General features: G+C 44.0%; 1 protein-coding gene and 1 long non-coding RNA gene across 2 annotated transcripts in view; one reads left to right on the forward strand and one right to left on the reverse strand.

Annotated features, from left to right (window-relative positions):
- Positions 1 to 17,206, reverse strand: part of SLC2A12 (solute carrier family 2 member 12) — a 48,076-nt gene extending 30,870 nt beyond the window's left edge. The window contains 1 exon segment of the mRNA XM_036318369.1: positions 16,920 to 17,206. Within this exon segment, the coding sequence (XP_036174262.1) occupies positions 16,920 to 17,034 (115 nt within the window). The 5' untranslated portion in view covers positions 17,035 to 17,206.
- On the forward strand, positions 12,138 to 16,871 carry LOC118660697. The gene is made up of 3 exons (XR_004969014.1): positions 12,138 to 12,712; positions 15,902 to 16,041; positions 16,592 to 16,871. It is a non-coding gene; the product is annotated as an uncharacterized LOC118660697 (long non-coding RNA).
- Positions 17,207 to 17,483: the final 277 nt, after the last annotated feature.

Here is a 17,483-nt window from a genome sequence, read left to right on the forward strand (position 1 = left end):
ATTACATATAATTATCCTAGATAATAAAAACCTAATATGCTAAGTGTCCTACGTTTGACTGTTTGACCAGTCACTATGATGCGCAATGACCACCAGGGGGCAGATGTTCCAACCTGTAGGTTAGGTTGCTGCTGGGGTCAGCTGATTGGGACTGGGAGAGACAGGCCAGACACGCCCTGGAGCCCTCCCACAGTCCCTCCCTGGTCCTGATCGTGCACTGGTGGGGTCCCTTGGCCTGGCCTGTGCCCTCTCACAATCTGGGACCCCTTGGGGGATGTCAGAGAGCCAGTTTCAGCCTGATCCCTGCAGGCCAGGCCCAGGGACCCCACCCGTGCACGAATCACTATTATAGGTTCACTTATGTCCTCAGTTTCCACATATTCTTTTTCCCACATGATCTTAAAATCCTCAACCACAAGGAGAATTGGGTTAAATTCTCACACTTGGATAAGACTATTATTATATTGCTTCACATCTCTGCTTGTCATTCTTCATTTTATTTATATTCGATGTGTTGATTAGCATGTATCTTTTAGCGATTGGTCTCTGATATTCAGATTGAAGAAATAAGTGATTTGGAGAATGAAACACTTACGAGACAGATTGAGTGAGGCACCCCAGAAGGGGATTTAGAGTGACAGAGGACAGCATGGGGATACTGAGTCAAGGGCGTGGGGGAATAGATGCCAGAACTGCTCAAGTAACAGAAGATTGTCCTTGGCACCTTGACCATGCATGCTGCCTTCTTAGTGTTTCCCTTCTGTTAGATGGGAATGACTGCTTCCCCACAGAAGGAAAGACCCCAGGAAATACCAGCGTCCCTTCCTTTGGTGCTCTATTAACCTACTTTAGAAAGAGCCTGAGGTGACAGATTAAGGAGGAGTGGGAGTAAGGGGTGGACAAGCCAGCTTCTTGTAGTCTGGGGGAAGTATCTTCCAAGAGGAAAGGGACCCAGCTTTTTCTTCTGCTTTCTGGATGTAATTTCATATGCCTCATTCTTTTAACCAGGGCTCATAGGACACTGACAGACTGGGGTGTGTGCAAAGGGTCTGGAAACAAACCATCCTAGTTTGTCCATGTCCCTCTCGAGACCCAGCAGCTAGCACTGAGTATAATTCTTCAGAGATATAATAAGCTATTTCTATAAGAATTGCTTAGCCCTAGCTGGTTTGGCTCAGTGGATAGAGCATCCGCCTGTGGACTGAAGGGTCCCAGGTTCGATTCCGGCCAAGGCCACATGCGGTTGCAGGCTTGATCCCCTGTAGGGGGTGTGCAGGAGGCAGCCAATCAATGATTCTCTCTCATCACTGATGTTTCTAGCTCTCTCTCCCTCTCCCTTCCTCTCTGAAATCAATTAAAAAAATATTTTAAAAAAAGAATTGTTTACACCCTCTTCCCCACCCTCCAAACCTCCACAGAGGCAGCAGCTGCACCCTCTCCCCACCCCAGGTGTCCGGGACCCCGCCTCCTGGGACTCCCACCTTGCTGGCTGCCTCCCATGGTGGCTCCTGGGGAAGAGCTTACAATGAAGGTGGAAAGTGGATGTGAGGACCCAACTAACTGGGGGAGAACTTAGAAGGACGAGCCGCAGAGTTTTCTGTCCAAACCAAGCTGGCCGAGAAGAGAAACTGTCCGCAATACAATTTAATGTGTCTGCCTCTCTGTACATACAGGGGTGAGCAAAGGTAGGTTTACAGTTGTTCATATGGGAAAAGACCTGCAGGTTAATAAATAATAACACAAGAATAAAGTCTGTGTTTCACGTGCTCACAACTGTAAACCTACTTATTTGGTCCACTCCAGTATATACATATATTGGGTACCCCCCCCCAAAAGGTATATACACTTTAACATCTGATAAGTCATTTAATTTTCACTCCTTTTCAGGTTTAACTGGTTTGAAATCATGGGTGAAGCCAGACTAAGCTTTAAACAAAAAAAATGTATCCTAAAGTGCCACTAGACTTTTTTTTTTTGGGGGGGGGGGGCAATACATAAAAGATAAAGTTTATGGTACAAAACCGCAACAGTCACTGAATTGAGGGCGCACAAATCCTGAACAAAATGATTCTTGAGGTTTGCTATTCCATTGCTTTGTGTTATCAGCAGTGCCTGGACCAGAATGATATCAATTTGAAAACAGGTTTGACAAAAAAAGAAATTATTAATTTTTGTAAATTCTTTTAAATTTTGAAAATGAACAGTATGTTAATAAACATTGACTTTATAATAAAAAAAAAGAATTGCTTAAATTTTTTTTTTTTACAAAATAAAAAAAATTGAATATCCCTTTATCTAATCTATCTAGGGAATGTACCTTTAAAAGCTTACAAAGTTGTAATAGGATTCTATGATCCTATTCTCACATGGGGATGTGTATACCAACATGGGTTATATGCTTTAGAATTAAGCTAAGGTCTTCATTGTCTGAATGTTACTTGAGGAGTATACCTTCCCCGTTGTATGCTTTAAGGGGTACTACCCCAAACGAGCTTCCCCACTCACCTTATGACTGCTACTTGTTACTGCTGCCTGTCTACTACAGTCCTCAAGCTGCCTGCCCACTCAGGATTTTAATTCCAATTCAGTGTGGAAACCTAGTCCCTAATGCTCCAGACATGGCAGCCTTGTGACCCCTGAGGACTTTGCAGTGATGCAGAATGAGTCCCCCAAGATGTGCCGCAGGGGTTTGCAGACTATTGTGAGCTAAAGGAGACCAAGACTCTAAGGGCCCTAGAGAAACTCCTCCCCTTAACTACCTAGAAAAAATTAAATTAGGAGTTTGGCCCATTATATGAGTTATCACCAGAAATATCTTTTTACCCACCTATATGGCAGGGCAAACTGCTTATTACTGAACATGCTCTCTCCCTGCAGTTGCCTTTTGAAGCCCCAAGGTACCTTACCTCACCCCTAGCCCAGAAAGTCCTATAGACCTCAATTTCCGTTTCTACCTCTGACTCTCATGTGTGCAGCATTCCCATACATATGTATGTAATTAAATTTGGTTATTTTCTCCTGCTAATCCGCCTCGTGTCTGTTTGACTATGAAACCAGCCAGAAGAACCTTGAGGGAAGAGGAAAGGTTTTCCTCCCCCTCAACTTCCTTCACAGATCATTTTCCTGGTGCTATTTTACCACACAAACGCAATGAGGAGAGACATAAAGGGTGGGTGTTTTCCTGTGTCTGCTTTTTGGCTGACGATGATAAAAGCAAGATGTTATCCTATGGATGCCAGAAAGTAAAGAGAACTCTTCTAGGAAATCGGTCAGGGAACAGGAGGAAAGAGAAAGGAAGTGGCAGGAAGGTGGGATTGCTATTTGCCTGAACACGATCGGAGAGTCTGGGGCGGCTGGGGGGACAGGAGCAGCAGCCAGTGCTGAAGGAGAGAGCAGGGCGAGGAATCACAATTAGTGTCTTTTCAAAAAAAAAAAAACCAACACCCAACCCTGAACTCAAACAGTCTGCACTTAATGTTCCCGAGGAAGGTTAGCTTTCCCAGCCCTTTTGCTCATGGCCTAGCTTTACAGGGGCCCTTCCTTGACGCCCCTGTGGTCTCCAAAGCGCCATAAGGAATGCTCAGCCCTTGTGGACAGCACACAAGTGGCCACTGGCTGGGGACCAGCAGCTGGTCCCACAGGCTCTGGGTCATGCCTACCGCCTGTGTGGCTGCCTCGCCAGAGCCCAGCCGTCTGACGATGCAGTGAGGATTGGGTTCTTTAATCAGGTAATGAAGTGAAACTGGTCCTATCACAAATGAGATCACGGCCAGGAGGCTTTGCACAAAGGACAGGCAGCCCCACAAGCCTGGAGACTGCAGCCACCACTACAACAAAGGCTGCATTGTCTGCCCAGCTCACCAGGACGCAGATGAAACCACAATGAACTGGGAAACACTCAACTTTTTCACAATATTTGAGTTTCTGCCTGCTTTCTTTTCCCCTTCTCCCCATGTGCCTAGCACAGCGTATGTCCATAACACACACACAATAAACACTTGCTGGCTGACCCAATCCTGCAGCATGAAAAGCATGTGCACCCATGTTTTCTTTTTGGGGGGGGCCGGGGAGGGGGACAGTAGCCAGGTAATTATACAGCTTGACCAACTGTGAATGCTTCACAAATTTAAAAGACCCCTTATTTCTTGTTTTGCTTGAGAAATCTTATAGTAGCCCCCAAATTTCCTTGTATCTGTGGTCTCCCCTTTCTCTGCTCCTTCTCCCTGAATACCAACCATCTTTCAAGAGTCATCTCAGTGCCACCTCCCGTGACAACCACCTTGCTCTGCCTTATTCTACTGCTCCGGTCCCAGCCCCACTGTGCACGGAATGTGTGTTTTTAGGGCACCTGTCACTTTTTTAGGCATTCATTTATTTACCTGTTTGTCCTCCCTATTAGACTGAAAGTTTCCTGAAGCCAACAACTCTGCTTTACTTCTATCTCTATTCTCACCTCTAGTCTTTGGCACAAGGTGACTAATCAATAAATGTTTCTTGAGTGAATAAGTAAATACTGGCCCTTGGTCTCCCCCATGCAGTTTTGTCAGCAGACTAAGGTTAATACCTAGTATTACGTAATGGTTAGCATCTATTCTAGAACTTAATGTTTACATAAAGCCTAGCATTTAAACAGCACACTGTTAGCATTTCTCTAAAGCTTTCAGCACTGTTATTATTAACCTGCTAACACGAAAAGCATTGCACAGACCATGAAGCGTTTCATTGTCACTCGTGTATTTGTATTTTATTGAATGTCAGCCCAGTGCCTCAGCCCGGACTCGGCACTTAGCAGTGGAGCAGGTGTGCAGTCTCCCTGCCGCCTCCAGGTATCAATTGTCCAGCCCACGCAGACCACACACTGTTTCTGGGAGATGCTCTGTACCTTTGCAGACTGGTGCTTCTCTTCATGCTGTTCCCCCTCCCAGCATGGTCTTCCCCTTACTTCAGAGTTTAGAGCAGCGGTTCTCAACCTGTGGGTCGCGACCCCTTTGGGGGTCGAACGACCCTTTCACAGGGGTCGCCTAAGACCATCGGGAAACACATATATAATTACATATTGTTTTTGTGATTAATCACTATGCTTTAATTATGTTCAATTTGTAACAATGAAATTGGGGGTCACCACAACATGAGGAACTGTATTAAAGGGTTGCGGCATTAGGAAGGTTGAGAACCACTGGTCTAGAGAAACCCTATTTATCTTGGAAGATCCACCTGAAACATCCCTTCCTCTCCAAAACCTTCCCAGACTCCCTCTCTTTGCTTAGCATTAATCTCTCTGCTCTCTCTTGCCTTTGTGTGCGGGGCCTTACAGCACCTCTAGTTATACTCAGTTACCTCTGTTTCCCGCCTTACAGTGGGAGTTCCTTGAGAGCAGAAGTGTCTGTATCATGGGGGCCCACTGTACCTGATGCAAGAGCTCAGTAGAGGTGTTGGATGAGGAAGGAGGAGCAAAGGAGCAGCTCTGGCTTAACCAGAAAGTTCCCTCACTCTCTCCCAGAGGGCACGTGCCATGGAGAGATGAGTGTGGTGTTTCCCACAACTGACAAAGGTCCCAGAGGCGGCCTCTTATCCCTGGAATGAGTGTGGTAGTAAAAATTGGGCATGAGCCTCCATTTAACCAGCATTACCTCTTCCCCTGCATGGCAATGCTTTCATTAGCATACGATGAAACTCAGACCACAAAACTTTGGCCTCTCTCTGTGCCTACTATTGTTTGACCTTTCTCGGACAAAAAGGTGGGAACTTTGCTTTCTTTCCTTCCTTTTCTCCCTCCTTCAATGTGGAACTTCAATGAGGATAAAGTGCTTGTTTCTTCTATGGTTTTGTGCAACTAGTTGAGTCCTTCTACTAAAAAAAGATTTCTTCTAGTATTTTGGGGTATTTTTCTCCCAGATTATATAAGAATCATTCTTTTAGCATGAATATATATATATATATATATATATATATATATATATATGTATTCATTTCTTCTCTTATCTCTATCTCCTTGTCCTTTTTATGTGCATCTAGAATAACTTCTCATATTTATCCTCCACATCACAGATTTCAGGTAACAATTCTTCTCTTGGGCTTTTAGCCTCCTCACACTCTGTCCGCGTCTCTATAGGCCTGTTTGCATGTTGGTTCTCAGCTAGCTCCAGCCTCACCTCCGTTTACTCTTACCATTCATTAGATGTTGACTTAAATCTCTTTTTTCAAAGTTGATTTAAAAAAAAAAACTATAGAAGACAGAAATCAGATACTTTACAAAACTTGTTTCTCGTAAAAAGAAATCTTAGAATGCATGCATTGCCTTTGTATTTAAAACATGCTTGCCAAAAACCATATCTGCTGCATTCTCTGTACCCAGTCCCCACAAATCAGTGGTGACATTTCTGACTTCAAGAAACCACAAGCCTGACAAGCAAAGGCTTAAAACATCACGGCACCTGTTGTGTAATTAGAGAGAAGACCAAGTTAAGTTTGGTGTCTCCAAAGAATTCTATCCATCCTGCTGTTCCCACCTCCTCAGAGGGTTGGCTTTTGTTCAGACTTGTCATCATAGGTCCAAGGTGGCTGCCACAGCCTCACGCATAAGATTCACTCACAACCAGATTCAAAGGCAAGAGACAATGGAAGAAGGCTTAGGGCAAGACTTCTTTCCTTTTACCAGGAAAGGAAATTTCCAGAAGCACCTGGAAGATGATGAAGTTCAGGACACAGTGCTCCAAAATATGGTATCTTGGCATATTGCATATTTTCAGCTGAAGGAGTTTAAGAAGCAGAAGGGTCCTCCCTCTGGCCTTCCCCTAACTCTTCCCCCTGAAGCAGGTCATAAAAGGTACCATCTCACACCTGTCAGAATGGCTATCATCAACAAATCTACAAATGACAAATGCTGGTGAGGATGCAGAGAAAAAGGAACCCTCGTTCACTGCTGGTGGGAATGCAAACTGGTGCAGCCACTGTGGAGAACAGTATGGAGTTTCCTCAAAAATGGAACTCCCATTTGACCCAGTGATCCCACTTCTAGGAATATATCCCAGGAAACCAGAAACACCAATCAGAAAGGATATATGCATCCCTATGTTCATAGCAGCACAATTTACAATAGCTAAGATTTGGAATCAGCCTAAGTGCCCATCAGCAGATGAATGGATTAAAAAACTTTGACACATCTATACAATGGAATACTATGCTGCTATAAAAAGGAAGGGACTCCTACCATTTGCAACAGCATGGATGGAGCTGGAGAGCACTATGTTAAGTGAAATAAGCCAGTCAGAGAAAGATAAATATCACATGCTCTCACTCATTTGTGGATTATAATGAACAACATAAACCGATGAACAAAAACAGATGTAGAGACAGAGAAGCATCGATCAGATGCTCAAAACTCAGAGGGAAGGCAGGGGAGGGTGGGGGTGAGGGGGAAAGATCAACCAAAGGACTTGTATGCATGCATATAAGCATAAGCGATGGATGTGGACAACAGGGGGTGAGGGTGAGGGCAGGATTGGGGGGGATGAGAGGTCATTGGGGGGGTAAGGACACATTTGTAATATCTTAATCAATAAAGGGGGAAAAAAACCCTGTGAGAAGTGCCTTCCCTGTACTAGAGACAAGGAATGATCTTATCTCCAAAAAGAAGCCACGAGGAATCCAAACAAACTGGTCTTGTTAAATTTCTCCCAGTTTATTACACGTATCTCATACTCCCTCACCTCTCATATTTCTACACCAAACCTGGCATAAAAATACTGAGGTTCAACAATTTCCGTGGGTCTCCATTTCCTTGTGAAGACACCGATATCTCGTAAAACTTGTATTAAAGAAACTTGGTTGCTTTTCTCCCATTAATCTGTCTTTGTCAGTTTAATCTTCAGATCCAACGTGGGACCCTGAAAGGATTGAGGAAAACGTTTTTTCTTCCCCTACAAAGTCACCCCAATAAATGGGGCAAAAACAAAACAAAACCCTGTGAGAAGTGCCCAGAATCTCATTAACCAGAATCAGTGGGATCTGTGGTCAAATTTAGTTGCAAGAGAGACCAAGAAGTGAGTATCTGACTCTTTTAGCTCCCAGGTAGGAAAGGTAGAAAACCAGAAGGTAGTTTCAACAGCTGTTAGGCTGGCAGTGTCTAACCTCATTCTAGCTGCCCAGGTGCAGCTGTAAGCTTCTCTTAGACCTGGAGGAGCAATTGCTGTGCACAGTTACTAGCCAGATTTCTGACATTTGGAAGTTATTTTTCTGGTGTGACTCCATTGGACTCAGAAAGAAATTTTTTGGAGGGTCCCCTGACTGTGAATAGGGGACATTATTCCTGCATTATTTAAAGCAGACTGTCGGTCCTTTGCTTGTCAAAAATAGCACATGAAAAACTACAACTTCTAGAATGCACATTCCAGTGGCTCCTCTAGGCTTTGCCCCTTCTTACACTGATTTCACGTCCCAAAATGCAACGAACACTGTCTTTCCCATCTAGCCCAAAGTTGCTGGAATCTTAGAAATTGTAATCCCTGAAGAGATATAGAAAGAGAAATAATAATGACAAGACAGGATGGGAAGAATTGCACTGTGGACCAAAACTTCCCTCTAAAGAAGTGTCTAAGGGGCTATGAAACATCTCTTTCTCTAGTTGGTGAAAATTCTTTCAACGAGGGTTACACAGTGAGAGTCTGGAAATCTAACATTTTACGGCCCCATTTTATTTTATTTAATTTTTAAATATATTTTTATTGATTTCAGAGAGGAAGGGAGAGGGAGAGAGAGATAAAAACATCAATGATGAGGGAGAATCATTGATTGGCTGCCTCCTGCACACCCCACACTGTGGATCAAGCCCACAACCTGGGCATGTGCGATGATCCAGGAATCAAACCGTGACCTCCTGGTTCACAGGTCGACACTCAATCACTGAGCCATGCCAGCCAGGCTACTGCCCTATTTTATATTCACCTCCATGCTTGCATTTTATTTAGGGTTAAGTCCGAACTCGGAGCTCTGATAGATCCAAGAATACATATTCTATCTGGGAACTTGTAATCTGATAGAAAAAGACACGTTACATGTAAAATTAGGAAACTAGCTAAACTAGAACACAATAAAGTTCTGAAATGAGTGTACCTGGTCAGGTCACAGAACAGGGCAGGAGGTAAAGACATCAGTGCTGGGTGGTTAGTCAAGTGAAAAAAAAACCCTAGCTTGGATTTAGGGTTCTGAGGTTCAGATTTCGGAGATACCTGGAGCAAGTCACTTTGCTTCTCTCTAGGAGTCACCTGGGCTTAATGGTGAAGGAACAGTCTGGAATCAGGGCGCCTGATTAGTTTCCAGCTAGTCCTTGATGTGTCTCTTAACGTTTCTGTTCCTCTGTGTCCTCATTCCTAAAATAAAGGTGTTACTATTACCTACTTTATAAAGTTGTTATGAGAATAAATGAGATAGGAGAGACCCGGTGCATGGCTGTTGCTCTCTCTATCTGTTTCCTTAGCTGTGAAATGGGGGCAATATTATCTCATTGGCTTACTGTAAAGATAAAAAGTGAAAATATTAATGAAAGTTCTTGGCTCACAATCTTCAACAAAGATCTGTGTAGTCTAAACGATGGGGTAAAATCTATAACAGGGAACTAAAACTTTGAAATAGTCTCTCTTACTGATAGCAAAGAAAGTAAAATGATATTTGTATCCAGCATAACAATTATGCCTTTTTATAAATTCTCGAATTCCTTTGTTTTTGGCAGTACCTGCATAAGTGGGCCTATAACATGGGACATTTTACCTGTGATTTTGTCTTAGGGTTTCTGCAGTTTTGTTTCCCAATGGAAATAAAACATTTTTTTTTCAGCTTGGGAATGCTCTCTCACTGTACAAATTAATTCTAATTGCAACTTTCACCCTATTCTTATAAAGCCTTGCACACCTGAGGTGAGGTAGCATTGCAGGCAGGTTACTAAGTTAGCATTGCACATAGCTCCTGACTTCAACTTCCACAAAGTGTGGCAACAGGTGTGTGCAGGAGCACAACATTTTGGATAAAATAATACAGACATAGTTAACACTCCCAGAGCTTAGCAATGCCAGGCAGACCTGAGTCAGACGTGTTTCTAAGAAACAAGTGTTTCCAAGGGCAACAAAATGTAACAGTTTACAGGTAAATTACATTTGATTTACTTAAGGAAAAACACATTCCTACAAGTTACATAAAAAAGATTGCATTTTTCTCCCTGATATTTTGGCAGAACAGTATAAAGTGAGTCATTGTTAAAAAAGAATGAAACCTCCTAAAATTAGAATAACATGATAAGTTACCTTAGTCTTATTATTACTTCTACTTAAATTGTATAAAAAATTAGTATATCACTGAGACACAGCCAGTTAGCACATGCATAAATGAGTGTGCTGTGACATAAGAAGGAAAATAATACCATTGAGCCCAAATAAAGTAGAAAAAACCACATGAATATATGATTTACTGTAAAGATAATATATTTGAGCCAAAGTTTCAGCTGGGAAGCATTAGGGGTGGGAGAGGGATTCAGGTTTTGTGCCATTTGCTATTATTGGATACTTTTTGAGGGAAGATAGGACGGGAAAGAATTCTTTTTTTTTAAAATATATTTTATTGATTTTTTACAGAGAGGAAGGGAGATGGATAGAGAGTTAGAAACATCGATGAGAGAGAAACATTGATCAGCTGCCTCCTGCACACTCCTTACTGGGGATGTGCCCGCAACCAAGGTACATGCCTTTGACCGGAATCGAACCTGGGACCCTTGAGTCCGCAGGCCGATGCTCTATCCACTGAGCCAAACTGGTTAGGGCGGAAAATAATTCTTATGTGGTCTTTGGTCTGACGGGTAAAAGGGTTTGGTACCCCCAAAGTATGCCTTTTGGAATATTGATTGTTTTAGGCTGGTTATTTTTTAGAAAAGAAAGACTCAGAGGGGAAAATCATTGACCTTCTTCTAACTGCCTAGTAAGATTTAGAGAGAGGACCTGAACCAGGAAGAGAGCTACCACATAGCCAACTACAGTTTAGTATGAACTAGGTGTGATAGAGAGGAACCTAGCAAGGCCCCTTTTGATCAGAGTCTTCTCTGTGTTCCACTGTTAAGTGTGGCCCAGCAAACATTTATTTACCAAACATTTGCTTTTCATCTGCATATGAATGACCTTCCTGCCCTATGATGTCCCAAACCACAAGATCCCTCTCCCTCCTTAGCGGAAGATGGCATATAAGCCTCAACTAACTGCCTCATCTGTCTTCCCGTCTCACATTCTTTTGGGGCCCGTGTATGTACATATGTAATAAGTGTGGTCATTTTCTCCTGTTCATCTGTTTCCTGTTAATTTGTTAGTCCAGCCAGAACTTAGAAAGGTAAGAGGCAAATTTATTTTTCTGCCCCCACAGGTCAAATAATTCCCTGCGAACGAGCCCATTCCAACGTTTCCCTTCTCATCACCATGACTTGGTGTCCTTTTACAGGCTTTCATTCCCTTATTTTATCCAATAACTCATCCTCTTGGGGAAGACTGTTTATGAGCAACAGCACTGAAATTGGGAGCTCAGACTCCTCTCAATTTAAGAATCTTATAGAACCAGTTCTTGCTCATAAACTCTGAGTAAATAGTTGCTTAGGCTCCGAAAGCCCAAGTTAATTGCACTCTAATGGAGGTCTGGAGCTCTCAGAACTCTTTCAGCCCCGAAGCTAAATAGCACTTGGGTTCCTCTTGTTGAGAAAATGCTATCTACAAAACCAGATCTAAGAGCTAACTATTCTTGGACAAAAAATATAAACCTGCACAGCTACAGCAATTAAAAATTGCATTTTTAAACCAGCTGATTTACCTTTGATATCCACCTGTAAATGGAAATTTCCTCAGGCAGCTCCAGGGTGGAGTCATTGTACTTTGAATTCTGTTCTTACCAGCTTCTATAAGATCTAGACCTCTCGAAAGTACCCCCTGGAGAATTCACAAAAAATATGCTCCCATTAAGGTCCTATCAGTGACCAGCGGGCATGTTCCTGGGATCTCTAGGCCTCAGCTCCTGCTGGCAATCTTACTGATAGAAGCATAAGGTTTAAAATAATCAACAGCTGGCACAGGGCACTGACCTATCAGAGGAGACACTCACTGTAAAAGCAGCTCATGCACACTGGTGTCTGCCAGCTCATTTCAGTCAATCCAGGGCAGCGGCACTGCTTGGCGGCTCCTTGGCCTGCCTTTGTCCGGGTTTTCCAGGACCTGCCACCACAGGTTCCCTCTAATGTGTGTGTTTGCTGCTGCTGCTGCTGTGACAGCCAAGAGGTGGTCTGTGCCAAGTGGCAACCTCTCTGCCCTTCTTGGTGACATGATCTTAAAGGGGAACAACAGCTCTTTAAGATCTGGGTGAGCCAGCGCACCCTCCCTCCTGAGAGCACACGTGTTCTTCCCCCTCCCCCTACTTCCCCCACAGGCATGCATCTTCTAAACACTAAGGAGGCTTGCAACAAGGGCAGCAGTGGGCAGCGGCAGTTCATCCCAGAAGCCATAGGCCAAGTGGACCCCATGCCCAATGGACTGGTGGATTACAGCTGGGAACACAAGCTAGCCTGATGCTGGACTGGAATGTGCAAACATGGAACAGAAACTGTGGGCAAGGGCTTTAACCCAGCTCTGCTAAGGACACACAGCTGGACTTCTTTGCTGGCTGGACGGAGGGAGAGGGGACCTCAGAAACTCAGGTATTTAATTCCATGCAAATCAATGCCACTCATTCTCAAAAAAAAAAAGGGGGGGGGGGCGGGGAAGGAAAGATCTGGGTGAGCCTGGAACAGCTCTCACCATGTTTGTTTAGGGCTTCTCCCTTCCTAGATCTTGGAGAAGCCAGGTGCCCAGACCTTGCAGTCATCAAAAACCTCAAGCTTAGAGCTTTGAGGTGATTTTCAAGTGAGGTTAAATGTACAGTGACAGAAAGATAAGTGACTGAAGTGGAAGGGGAGATGGTTATCTGTAAATCTGGTTGTATTTCCACACAAAAGAGTCTGTAAGTCCTCATAAATTCACATGTCCATAAATCCTGTCACGTCCTTGGGAATGTCTAGCTACACACAACAATTTGTTATTGTGCTCAGACATTTATTTGTTAAATATAGGTTTTTAAAACACAATAATTTTTTTTTTTTGGTAGATGCTCTTCATTAAGAAACTTCCACTTTTTGCCTTTTTTTTTTCACTGAGAGATTTTTAAACTTAATTCGGTGACATTGGCTGGCATGATCATATAGGTTTCAGGTGTGGGTTTCTATGTTATAAGATCTATATTTTGCACCATGAAAAACATCATAATTTTTGCCATGGGTTTTGCCACTTCACTTTTTAATTTATGGAAAGCCTGGAAAATTAGGAGTGGCCCCGACCTGGATTCCCAAAGTGACTGGTCTATTGATAGTATTGCTTCTCTCACACCTAAAGCTTTGTTATTAGGTCAAGCTGGTTGGCCTGACTCTCTTCCCTGGGGATAAGTTTGTTCCCCAAAGTCTCCTCAGTCTTTCTTACAAGTAGGCTTTCCCTGGGGCTGCCCAAGGAAGCCTGAGAAAGCTGGTCCTGACTGAATTCAAGAGGCCAGTTGAGCTAAATCTGGGAGCCCAATACTCAGTAGGGGCACAGTACATATGCCCCAACCAAAGAAATGGGGCCTGCCTAACCAGAGTAGTGATGGACCTGCAGTTTGCTCAGTGTGACCCCCAGCCAGGATCCTGCCTGCTCAGGGCTACCAGGAAGGGGAGGGGGCAGTGAGGAAGCCAGGACACAGGGCCTTCCTTTCCCCACCTCCCTCTTTCCATGAGGCAGGCCATGGTTACCTATCTAATGTACTGACCACTACTCAGCTTCCATTCATAAAAAGTTCAGTTTTAAACATATTTGAAAATGCCTTAGAGCAGTGGTTCTCAACCTTGGCTGTACATTAGAATCACCTGGGAATCTTTTTAAAATCCTGATTTCTGGGCCTCCAAAGAAACAGAATTTCCAGAGGATGAGGCCCAGAAATCAGGATTTTAAAAAGATTCCCAGGTGATTCTAATGTGCAGCCAAGGTTGAGAACCACTGCCTTAGAGTATTTATCTGATTAGCCAAGTGCCGTGGTCGGCAAACCACGGCTTGCGAGCCACATGCGGCTCTTTGGCCCCTTGAGTGTGGCCACGAAGTTTCAATCACACTGTATGTGCGTGCCCCCACGTGGTATTTTGTGGAAGAGCCACACTCACGGGGCCGCAGTTTTCCGACCACTGGCCAAGTGTGCATTTATTAAATCTCAGCCTGTGGTATCTGGGATTTAGAAGGGTCTTAGCATGAAGTACAGCCCTTTCTGCTGGATCAGTGAGTCCAGTTCTAGGGATCTAGGCTCTGATGTGTCAGCACTGGACCTGCAGTGCTGAGAACTGCACCCACGCAGAGAATATTGCTCTTGGCTTCTGACCTTCAGGGTAGATCCCAGAAGAAAAAGCAGTGCTGGTGGGGAGAGGAGGGTAGAGGGGCTTAAGGAAACCTTCACCTTCACCTGGTGTTTGAGTCATGAAATTAGAAGACCCAGCGTCTGAGATGGAGGAACAGGCATTAGGCCTAGGCCAGAGGTGGCCGGAGTCAGCTTTGCACCAGCCACTGCATGTACTTGGGCCAACCACACATCTTCTGGCCTCATGTCCTGCTTGGGTGGGATGCTGCAGAAGGCCATGTCTCTGACTTCACCTATATCTGTTGTTGGCTCTAAGCACTAGGATTTCAGACTGAGCTCAACCCTGCCCTATAAAGTCAATTATAACGTGTCTATGAACATTGAACAATTGACTAAACATGTACCCACTTTGTGTCATAGATTTTTGAAAATGAATTTTAGTTCATTAGCTTCTAGTCATTGAAATAAAGCATTCTTTCCAGCTTAAGAGGGGTTGGTCAAGGAAGAACTGCCAACACCTTTCCTTGTGGTTAACAGCATTAAGGGGTGCAGTCACAGAGCTTAGGACTTCTGTTGTGTTTCACTTTTCAGTATCTTGTCCTGGACTGTATAACTCAGAGAAAAACTGACTACCTTCACATGCAGGAATAGTATGATCATTAGTAAGCATATTTTAAATACTCTGAATGAAACCGTGGAAGTTTAAAAATATAAAGAAGTCGAAAGGAATATTTGCCAAATATTATTTCATTAAGCCTCAACATCTTCATCAAACAAACTAAAATATAATCCCAATAGCCAAGGTTAAGTAGAGTGAATCTATACTACACATTCATTATATACGTATGTATGTATAATTGCCTTGGGCATCAGGAGATGTTTACAACTTAGAAAGAAATTACAAAAGTAATAATAAGAGGTTTGGATTTATCTAAAAATAAGCCATATACAGCACAAATCAAAGCTGTATTAATTTCAACTTCTAGGGAAACATTTAGGCTTCCTCTTCTACATAATAAAAGATAATTTATAGTATTTATTCATTTTTCATTTCTCTTCAAAAATAAACAGTTGCACTTTAAATTACATTTTGTGCATGTATTCAACCTTTGCAAATATACACACTTCTTACCTTATTTAACCTATTCAGAGTCCACTGTGCTTTCAAAGCCATATCAAAATTAAATAGTCAATTTTGAATTGTTACAGTGGAGGTCTCTCCAGGCAAAAGTTTCTTTTCATCTTCTGTGTGTCATCATTATCACCTTTTTGTTGATGTCCCAGCCTCAACTTGCCCTTCAGCTCAATCTTGCAGAAGTTCAGAGAGAACTTTGTAACTCTTTCTCTTTACCCCCAAATACAAGTTTCCCTTGCCTGCCCTTAGACTCCAGCCAGAGAACACACTTAGAGAAAGCCTTGCTTAAGAGAGGACTGGGCCATTGAAAGATAACCTCAAATATTATTCATTTTTTACTAGAAGTGGGAAATCAAGAGAAGGCTGAGCAGGGAGCAGGACAAGGAAGGACAGCTTCTCGGAGCCCAGGAGGTGCCACCCTGTGCCTCCGTGAGAGCGGTCGTGGATTGAACTCCAAGAGCAGACAGGCCCACAACGCAAAAGTAAGTAGGTAGAGCCATTCCAAGGAGAATGCTTTCTGTAACACTTGGTGTTTTGGGTTATTCATGAAATCTCAATATATGGCCCGGGGGTGTATTGTATGGTTAGGGGGAGCAGAGCTGAGGAAAGCATTAGGAAGGGGAGAATTATTTGTGTTTGGCTTCATTTCAAATACATTTGTCTATTCTTTTGAGAACAAACTGAATGAATAGGAAGAGGCAACTACAAGTATGCAATGTGTGTGTGGGAGTTGTACATGTGGAAGTGAAGAAAAGTGTTATCTTTGGCGTAGCAAAGATAACTGAAATGATTTAAAACTTCTGCCAATTTCACCTCCAGAAGAAAACATATTGAACCTCCGTTCAAAAGGCTGGGTTTAAAGAAAGCAGGAGCCAGGCGGCAGCGGTGTTAGGCTCCGAATAGAATAAAGCTCTAATTCATTACAAACAGATGCTGGGACCTTAAAAACAAAGTTGTGTTCATCGATTATGTAACTAATAACTTCATGGAGCCTACTTAAAGTGCTGATTTTAAAATGTCCACTTGTTACAGCTGTCCATTTGTGACAACAAATGAGAAAACGTCTGTGTGCCCGTGTGTGGGTGCCTGTGTGTTGACACGTGACTACCTGGTCAACCGTCTCAAAATGAAAAAAGATTTATGCCTTACGTTGTCCGCACCATCGTTGGGACCCAGCCCAGCAATTCGTGGAACTTCGATTGTCACATTATACCTCCTTGTCACTCCTTCCACCAGATTCTGTCCCCTTCTCTCCGCGCACCCAGCACGCTCTCACACACACACACACACACACACACACACACACACACACACACACACACGGGGGAGATGCGAGTTCAGCCCATCTGCCTCACTTTACCTCTGGCCCGGGGAGGATGCCGGCCGCCGCTGGCTCTGTCGCAGCCATCCGTCTCGGCCGGGCTCTCCTTCGGGTGCAGCAGACTGGGGCCCTCGGTGCTTTCAACAGGTCCCATGGCAGAAGCTACAGCCCTTCCCTCCGCACCGCACCACCGCGGCTGCCCCCCGCGACAGTAGTGGTCACTCGCCCCATGGTCGCATGCTCAAGAAGGTGAAAAAAACTTCGGGCAAAGCCAATGTGATTTGTGACCAACTTTGTTTCTATTTCCGAAGGCTTTGCCCTTTTCGGTGACACAGGCTGTTGCTATTCCAAGCAGCCTATCACAGGCAGTGGGCGGGCCATGTCTCCCCGCCCTGTTTTCGCCTTCGGAGGCAGAGCGGGGCGCCAGGGGTTAAAAGGCTGGGGGAGAAAGGGAGGTCGGGCACCGCGTTTGGCCCTTAGGCTTGCTGCCTGCACCTTTGCAAAGAGGCGCAGATTCAAACGCGGGCTGAGAGCGAGGGCCCAGAACGCTCGCAGATGGTATCAGTTAGCCTTGCAGAGAGAGGAACGCTGTATGCCAACACA

The sequence above is a fragment of the Myotis myotis genome, unplaced genomic scaffold, assembly GCF_014108235.1.
Source record: "Myotis myotis isolate mMyoMyo1 unplaced genomic scaffold, mMyoMyo1.p scaffold_m19_p_7, whole genome shotgun sequence".
NCBI classification, from domain to species: Eukaryota; Metazoa; Chordata; class Mammalia; order Chiroptera; family Vespertilionidae; genus Myotis; species Myotis myotis.